The sequence below is a fragment of the Contarinia nasturtii genome, unplaced genomic scaffold (genome assembly GCF_009176525.2).
Source record: "Contarinia nasturtii isolate CC-2019 unplaced genomic scaffold, AAFC_CNas_1.1 Cnas_scaffold_1699, whole genome shotgun sequence".
Lineage (NCBI taxonomy): Eukaryota > Metazoa > Arthropoda > Insecta > Diptera > Cecidomyiidae > Contarinia > Contarinia nasturtii.
In genome coordinates, this window is record NW_022199032.1 from 1,115,178 (window position 1) to 1,124,798 (window position 9,621).

At 31.3% G+C, this 9,621-nt stretch overlaps 1 protein-coding gene across 2 annotated transcripts; it reads left to right on the top strand.

Annotated features, from left to right (window-relative positions):
• Nucleotides 1-5,951: 5,951 nt before the first annotated feature.
• On the top strand, nt 5,952-8,724 carry LOC116346790 (protein rogdi-like). 2 transcript variants are annotated; one of them, XM_031776997.1, is made up of 7 exons: nt 5,952-6,366; nt 7,050-7,121; nt 7,207-7,335; nt 7,402-7,559; nt 7,639-7,759; nt 7,837-8,046; nt 8,249-8,724. In XM_031776997.1, the coding sequence occupies exons 1-7, from the start codon at nt 6,331-6,333 to the stop codon at nt 8,315-8,317; spliced, it is 795 nt and encodes a 264-aa protein (XP_031632857.1). In that variant the 5' UTR covers nt 5,952-6,330; the 3' UTR covers nt 8,318-8,724. The 2 variants fall into 2 exon arrangements, with proteins under 2 accessions (XP_031632857.1, XP_031632858.1); XM_031776998.1 differs by lacking the exon at nt 5,952-6,366 and adding an exon at nt 6,499-6,845.
• The last annotated feature ends 897 nt before the right edge of the window (nt 8,725-9,621 follow it).

Here is a 9,621-nt window from a genome sequence, read left to right on the forward strand (position 1 = left end):
AAAGTACACGATTTTCTTTTCAACCACAACGAAACCAGTATGGTACGGCAAAGCACAAATATCGACTATCACACACTCAAACACATAACTGTGTGTTGGAATATTTGTTGAAGGCGACAGCACCGTTATGGTAACAAACCAAGCTTCAAATAACACATGGTGTGCGCTTTTTTTGTAGTTGGTATTGGTTTCTATGTATAAGTGAGTGTATATATATATATGTCGGCATATGCGCACAACTTTTATCATTCGTACGATGAAAATGTGTATTGCACGACTTGATTGTATGTTGCCTTATTAGTTCGCGTTGGTTGAAATGAAATAGCATTTGCTCTTTTTTCTTGTAATTTTTCTCCCCCAAAAATTAATTCCACTATATCGTTTCGTTGTGGAATTTATACGGTTTTTTCTTTTTATCGCTACTGCAAAGAACAGTTCTAACTGTCTAACTGTTCTCTCAACTATTTCAAGCATCAAAGCTTTTCAAAGCTATCCATAACTTGTTAGAATATCGAAATACACACACACAGAGAGAGAGAGAGAGAGAGAGAGAGAAAGAGAGTAAATTTTTATGAAATCTGATAACATGCACTGGCACTCACAACTATTGGTCAGTGTGATCTTGATTCGTTAATTTTGGATATATCATTTTTTTAAATACGTTGCTCCCCTTAGAATGCAGACAAACACTGTTTGTTCTGATGAATATTCAACTGTTCAAATTTCTTACCGTGTTTAAGTATTCATGTGGAGCCGTAGTTTGAAATATTTCTTGCTGTGGACAATTAAGTAGTTGCCCATAGAAAATTCGCTAAGAGAAGCAAACACGAACGAGAAAAACGATGTTGAGGGTTACACGCGACCGGTTACCAGAAGTTGCAAAATCAGTCAAACACGTTTTTAAAAATATATTCTCGCGATCCGGTAGATATTTATTGTTTTTTTTTTTTCTGAAGTACCACATCTGTGCTTGGAACTTTTTCCGTAACCTACTTATCTTCGAGCGTATTTCAATTTCGATACTTGGCAAACATGTTTCCAATAAAATTCTTTCGTGGCATTCTGCGCGTTACTTATGCGAATAATGTCTATAAGACACACAACACCGAAATAAATGCAAAGAAAATTGAATTTATATACATATCAGAGCAAAAGTTCTGTTCATATCGATATGTAAGTGTTAAATAATAGATTTGCTCAATTTTCTTATTTGCGTCGTTTTGTGGTAAAATGTATGTCCGTTCAATGGCATGTTGAATCAACAGTTTAATTATTTGGTTTTTTGGCGTTTGATTGTGTGTATGTGCTTATTTGTATCAATGTGTAGCATACATGGAATGATACTTTATCTCTCTGCAATGTCACTCAAAAGGTGAGGCAAAAAATAAAATTAATAATATAAAAATTGGGCGGTTCAATGGTCGCCCGTATGATAAATGTATCCATATATGTTGTGCAGCGCTACAGATGTGTGTCTCTGGAGACACGGAAATGTTCAATCTCTCCAGCCTATAGCATTTATGTATCATTTCTAAAACGTGTTTGCCACGTGCCAAATCCAACAAAATGATGTGAAGCAGATGCTTCAATTGAAATTTTTTGCTTAGATCTCTTTTAGGCGGTGTAATATTCAAGTTCCTCTTTGTATAAACTGTTTGCACTGACAATTCTATTCATCAAATAATCAATGTTTCTGTGCCTTCCTCTATGCTAATCACCAAATGATACATCAGTATAGTAACAAGAGGGTCATAAATTACAAAATATATGCAATATATGCGCTACAAAAACTTTAAAACGCCCGAAGGTATATTAAACTTTTCAAAGTATACAGTGTACTAGGGGCTTTTATCTTCAAATGTATACGATTTAAACTCTAAATAGTGAACTATATTGCAAAATCATCTGTAATACGCGCAAATAAATGTGCATAACTGCATATATTTGGTGTATATTTCGTGTATATTTCGTATATATTTCGTCTATGGCATGTTTTTTTGTTCTCTTTTGTGCGGATCTTCTTCGATTCTGTGTAGCAATACTGTGTGTGTGTGTACACTGAAGTTTGAAATACATCTTATTCACTGGTATAGGCGAGAAATTTTAATCGTATATATGATGAATAGGACGTGAATATTGTGTATAAATTTGTATGAACGAATGATGAAAGCCCCTAGACAGTGTATTTTTAATCTCAAAATTCTTTTTTATGCAATTAATTTTTTCTCATCACTCTGATTTTTTTGTGCACCCCATTTTCAAAAGACATACATTTTAAGTGATATGCCCGAATTGCAATTCAAAGCCAACAATTTTCAGGTGAAGCTGATGGTTTTAAAAAAAATGCTCTGAAGCATACTTTTGCACAGCGACTCTTTGTGGCCGAAATCAAACAAGAAACGTCTTTGTTCGTGAATTTGGCATTAGCATGTGTATTTTATTCAATGTCGTTGAGAAAAAAAAACTCGATCTGTTTAGCAAAAGCGGGCAAACGTATTCTGAATGTTAGTGATAGCTCATGTTTAATCAATTTGTACGTGTTTGTTTGTCTCTCCGTTCAATGCAAGCGGATGTGTTATTGGAAAAGACAAACACAAATAATTAGCACAAACATTACTGAAAAATTTGCTTTCAACCAGTCGATTAATTACACTTTGGCCTGATAAAATTATAAACAGCTATGTTATGTTGAATTTTGCTACCTGTTCTTTTGAATTATTTTTGATGATGAAATCGGCTTTGTATACGTTGCAAGCCATCTAGTTAATTGGGTGTCATGTTCGGTCTTGTGAAAGCGATAAATGGTACTCATATTCAATAAAGAGCATATGTAATATCGTATGGTCATAACTTTGAATTGATTGTTTTCATGTGATTGAACAAAATATCGGAAACAAAAAGTAACAAAATGCATCAAATGTAAGAATTAAAAAAAAAATTCATCACACTTTGTTTCAATTTTTTCATTAACCAATAAAATAAATGCTATTTCAAAGTTAGAATTTAATTAGTTTTCACACATTCAGAGAACAGTTTTACCCGTCCGTTGCATGAAATTGTATACGATTCCGATTGTATTCAATTATTATAACCTTCACAGTATTATCGTTCTACATTTGAAAATTGTTATATTAACTGATACTGGTGAAAATTCGAGAGAAAAAAAATGTGAACGTGTACATTTACTAGGTCACTAAATCAACGAATAAGAAGAAGAAGGAAATGAAACATACATTGAATTTAAATAGATTGCCACAACATTTCTATGTAAAAAATATATGTATTGACGTTTTATTTTCAACGAAAGTTCGGGTCACTTTAATTCTCACTCATTCATGTATCGTACTCTATGATTAGAATCATCTTATACCCTCACTAAAAGAGTGTTCTTTTTTTCTCTCTTTCTCTGTGAGATTTTCTATTGATTGAAATACTGTTCGATGAACGACGAAATTTGATTACTTCATTACGTAAATTGCATCACACTATATCCAATCGTTGCATTTCAATGACATGCGTTGAAACCTCGGTTGAAACAAGCACACTGAATAATAATGGATACCCTTTTCCCGCATTCGTTGCTTCGGTATCAAAGATAAAAAAAAATCCAACGAATCTACCAAAAGACAGAGTTACATTGTAACCATACGATGGCTGTAAGTGCAGTGAGCACACATTTTACATGAGTTTATCGCAATGAACAATTTAAATGCAATTTAACTCAGAGAGTATGAGTATGCTTTTTAAACGAAAAAAAAAATCAACAACAATTCAATTACTATGACCTCGATCAATATTCATTTGAAGCTTGAAAATACACGAGAAAATCTGTAAATTATATACACTATTGGCAAAATAAAATTGACTGCATTTTCTTGCAAAGAGAACATTCAATCAAACTGTTACTGAAATTGTTTCAAATAAAACACAACCAAATAAAATTTGTGTCGCTCAAAAACATCAACAACAAAAAAATCAATATCCGAAACACGTGCAAAATGCTAGGGGCTTGGAAGTAAGTTTAAATATATATTCACAAGTATTCACACATTTTAGTCAGTGAACAATAAGTTTGAATATTTATAAACGTCCACAACTTTCTGTAAATATTGATAATTTTCGTAAATATGCTGCATATAGTGTAATGACTGTTGTCAAATCACACAGGCTTAAAATATAAACTGCACACTTTTGAAGTTCTTCGCCCAAATTAATTTTTAGTCCGAGAAATATTTTTAGCTTGAAACTTTTCCTATTCAATTCTAACAACGATTATTAAGAACAGTGTCGCGTTTTGTATGAAGTCTGAACTGTTTTTTACGCACATCAAAGAGACCTATACTTGTTATATAAACTTTGTCTCCACACAAGACCCCCACGCATACCCCGAGGGACCTAAAATCGCTGCTGTATACGAGCTTGGAAATCAGATGTTATCTGTATAACCACGTAAATGTTGAAATATTTGTCGTTCTATACCCAATTTATAAAACATGTATTTTTGACGTTTTTTTCTCAAGTTACGAACCCCTAGGTAAAACATATGTCCTCAGCAGGGGTCCGATTACCCCAACCCTCCTGACGAAGTCTTACCCCTTAAAAGAATTCTTTCAATTTGCTAGGGATTTTGGCCAAAAAAGTAAAAAGGAAAAAAAAACGGAAAAAATACAATTTTCACAAAAAACAATTCACTTTTTTGTTTACCCCTCTCGATTTTTTTCAGCCACTTAGATTTTTCCCTTGAGGACGTATGAGGTAAAACATAAAACAAATATACAGAAACATTGTAAAGTTTACAATGTAAACATTGTTTTACTATAAACAATACAAAACTTACAATGCACATTATATGACTGCAAATTCTTGGTCAAATGTTGAACAGAAAAGGACAAATAAACCAAGTTTGTCAATAATAATAATGATTTTGCGTGATATGATATTTTTGGATAAAGCACAATAAACGAAGAAAATAACCATTAATTTAAAGTACAAATTTCAAGCAAAAAACAGAAAATGTGTTTTTTTTTTCTCGCTAGCCCAGTCCAGATTTAACAAACAAAACAGAAACTCGACATGATGCACAGAAGTATGCGATTAAAAAACATACGCCATAATATAAGACTTGAAATAAACATTCATCCAGTTTGTTTTATCCGCGAATAATTATGCTGCATAATTTATGCAGGTATCACGGGTGGGAGTTTTATATTGATAAAACTAATATGCTTAGAGTTAGCTCGAATCGAGTAGGTTTGAGTGCATAGTTCTATATTGTTTTCTGCTTTAAAACAAAATCGATAATAGCTGTTTGTGTACAAGGAAATTTTAAATTACGACCAACCACAACATATAATTTAGTGGTCATTGGTCAACAACGTTGACTACTTCAATTTTTAATCGTATGCGTATATTGTGACAATCTACAATAAAAAAATATACGCTTCAACATAGCACGTTGTTTCGCAATTAAATTAATGCTCATTAAATGAACTAAGTAGCGTCAATTCAATTCAAATCAATTTATTGTTGACAAATGATCTGTATGTATGCTAAGAATTGAAGTGCGTTGATGAGAATATCGTTTTACGACATATACACAAGCACGCACAACAAAATTGTATGATGATTAAATGTACATTGTTTTCGATGAAACAAATTAAAGATAAAATATTGCCTCACGTTTCGCTGACACCAATATTGGGGAGTTTCATTGTGTGCACATCGGTTCGGTCGTCTCAACAAAAGTAAATATTGAATTTTCAAATTAACCGTTTTAGTAAATTCAATATTCGATAGACGTCATACGAAAATTCATTTGCTTTCTAGGCGTGCACACCATATATGAAGTGTATGTAAAAAAAATAACGCAAACAGGCGTGTGACCATATATCTTTTTTTAATTTTGGTAAATGGTTACAAACAAAATCATATAACATGCTCAATTGCTGATCAGTACGCGCTGCGAAACGAAATCGATGTGTTGTTCGGCACAATCGTCAATATAACGTTTTGTGAATTACGATAGCTATCATAATAGCCAGTATGTGATAGATACTTGACCGGTAAACAATTTCTCTTATTACTTGAACGTTTTGAAAAAAAAAAAAAAAAAATTATAATTCAGAAAGACAAAAAAAAAACATTATCGCTGAATTCGTTGGGGTAAATGTGTAAAAGTTAAAAAAAAAGCTATAACGAAAAAAAAACAGAATTTTGAAATCCTTCGAAATTTGAGTTTGTTGTGAATCCACCACCCAAAAAAAATCCACCACACAAGACTTGTGACAGCCCTACATTTGAACAGATTATTGGTATTTGAGCAGTCCAAAAATGGCTGACAGTGAAATAGAGGAGGCTAAAAACCTCGTAAGTCTCATTGTTTTGAATTTTTTGTTCATAAATTTGTGCATTTTATTTCCAGTACAGTTTATTAGTGCAAATTAAAAAATTGTAATTGTTTTGGCGGTTTTTTGTGTGATTATCAATCAATCATTAAATAATAAATGTTCAACCGAATCTTTCTTATGTCATGAAAGAAAATTCAATTGACTTTTACCACTCTCAATGTATTATACTGTATGACGTTAGGATTGTGTGTGCGATATGTAATCAACAATGTGAATGTGGGTGTAATGTTGATGCAAAAGATATTGTTGTGTGTGTAGAAGTGCGCATGCACTACAGTGACGGTTTCGTTGACAAATACAGTTGTTGTTTTTTTCTGTCTGGCACGTTGTTTATGAATGTACATAAAAACAAAATTGATAAAAACTGAGCTAAGTACCAAGGAATGAATGTTTGCATCAATTTTATAGGAAAATCAGAGAAGAATTGACAATGCGTTTGTAAATACCGCCCGCCACTTTTTGAAAAAAATCATGATTTTGAAACAGTCAATTTTGAAAATTTTTTTAGTTTATTTTAAAAGAAAACATTCAAAATTAAATTCTAGACGAAAAGAATTGCATCTCTCTTGAATGGAAAGGGAATGGAATTCATAAAATTAAAACTCAATACCACTTCAATTGATTCATTTTCATATTTTACAGAAAATCGAATTCGAATGGGTACTTAGTATGGAAACTCATTCTGTTCTCAAGAATCTCCATTCACTTCTCGTGGTAATTGAAATCAATACTTTGCTTTGACCTTTTTCAATCAATTTCAATTGTTTTCATCTCTAAATATTTTATTTATGTGGTTAAGGAATGTGCACACCGATTTCCAGTGTATGGTAACGAAGCCGGAAAACAAGATCAATTCATATTGACGGTTCCACAACAAGATCAATTAAAATGCGTTGTTACATTAACGGGTGATAGCATCTCACAAGCAGTAATTACACCATTTATTTTCGAATTGCAAATGTGTGTTTGTATTGATCATCTTTATTCTTTGCAGGACATAAGTTTTAAAGTTCAGAGAGCACAAACACTATCTCAACGAACAGCCATTAATCCTGAATCGCCGTGGAAACTTCAACAAGTGCAGGATGCAGCCAATCATCTCCAACAAGCCATTTATCATATTGACGATGTGGACAGCTCGTATCGTTTTAAGTATGCAAATTTATTCATTAAATTATCCAAACAACTAATATAAATATTGAATTGATATTCTTGATTAACTTTGAAACAGGTCATCAGATGAAGTACTGCATATCATAAGCAATATTTTAGAAGCATTGCAACGGGCCAGAACCAGTCTTGTCATTCCGAAAAAGAAACCCATCGATGAACTCATGAAAAGTAGAAATATGGTAATTTTATTTATTATTATTTTTTAAATTAGTGTTTTCATAAATTGATGAACATTTCTGTATCTATTTATTATTAGAAATCTCTAATACCCCTTTTGCCGGACGATTTGGCCATAAGCTTTTATTTGCAAAGCCACAAATTAATATTTGCCGTCTATCAACTGACAAATGTACAAGGAACGATAAAATTTGATTCATTTCAAGCTGAATGCTCAGTACCATGGATAAATGAAGTGCTGGTTTTTCTCACTGTTGCCATGCAACTTTGTCAGAAATTGAAAGACAAGGTAATTTACACATTTAAAAACAACAACACATTTAGCGTTCTGATGTTAAAAATTACAACTCCCATCCATTAAATCTATTTGTTAAACATAAAACTAACACTGGACTGTTTAAATTCGATTCTTCACCATTTTTGTGCTTTAAAATGGTATTAATATATATTTTTAAATGCTGTAAAATTAATGGAATTTATTTCTATTTCAGATTTCGGTATTTTCGCAATATAAAGACTTTACCGTTAATTCTCGATCACCATCAGCAACATTTTACTAGAGGGCTTTAGAGATTTCCATTTATATGTGTATCTAAAAAAATATCACTCAGTTTAATGCATAGAAGATCATATATTTATTGAAAATCAAATTATCAAATTTATATGTTAAAACTTCTGTTTTGCCAAAGGTCATGTTAAAACGTTCTAGTTGTACTAAAGCAAGACAAAAAAAGAGTGAACAACTAATATCATTAGAATCTAAACTATGCTATAAGTACTTAATTTTACTTGACTTTTAGATTTTATTGAGTTGTTGCTCATTTTTTGTTATATATAATGATAACTTGATTTATTTGACTAAAAGGGAAAATTATTCATTAATCGAAATCGAATATGCGAAAACAACGTTCCAAAAAAACAAGTTGCTCTGGGCAATATAAATTATATGATTTCTCGTATTTTTAAGGAAGAAAAAACATATCTAATACGTTTACCTAATACATATGGCAGAATTGAGATCAACACACCTTAAATGGAACACATCAAGTGTTAAAATGACTCATTTTAAATCAGATTTTCCATATTTATTTGAGATCACGATCAATTAGCACATCCAAACGCAGTAGAGAAGTTTTATATGCACTTGTTCGTTATACGAATAAAAAAAAATATGAAAAATTTAGTATTGACAAAAAAAAATTCCATTTTTAAAATGACTTTCTTTGATACTTTTTAAGTGCCTTAATTTTTAGCATTGCACAAGCAAGACAATTACAATAACATTTCGATCAAAATGAATTAATCTTAATCTATCACCAAAAAATGATTATGTTAGATATGCTATATTTTATTTAATCCATCAAAAAGCCAAAAGATATTTTACAAACTATTTGAAACGCACATTTTTGATATTGAATATATGTGAATTATTTGTTTGTTTTTTTTTTTTGTGTTCCAAAACGGCACTAGATTTTAATTTATTATTTATATTGATATCGATTCTTTTGGATATTTTTGTGTTCAATCCTTAAGTTATTATTATTATGTGCTAGTTAATTATAAATTTGATTAAAAAAGATCCATATTTTTATTTAAATTTAAATCGCTTTTTTTTGTTGCGTAAAGTTTCCGTGTAAATTTCATTTATGTTAATGTGTCTTAGGAAAATCAAATTGGTTGGTAAATTTACAAAATGTACGTGATTTCTGTCAATTAATTGGACAAACTATAGTTCAAAGTCCGAAGAAATTAAAAAGTCAATTTCGCGAAGAAGGATATCGTAGCATTTCAAAGCACAATGCTGAAAATTTGCTTAACCGATTTAATGGCATAAAAGTATTGGTGCGCCATCTATTGACATTCG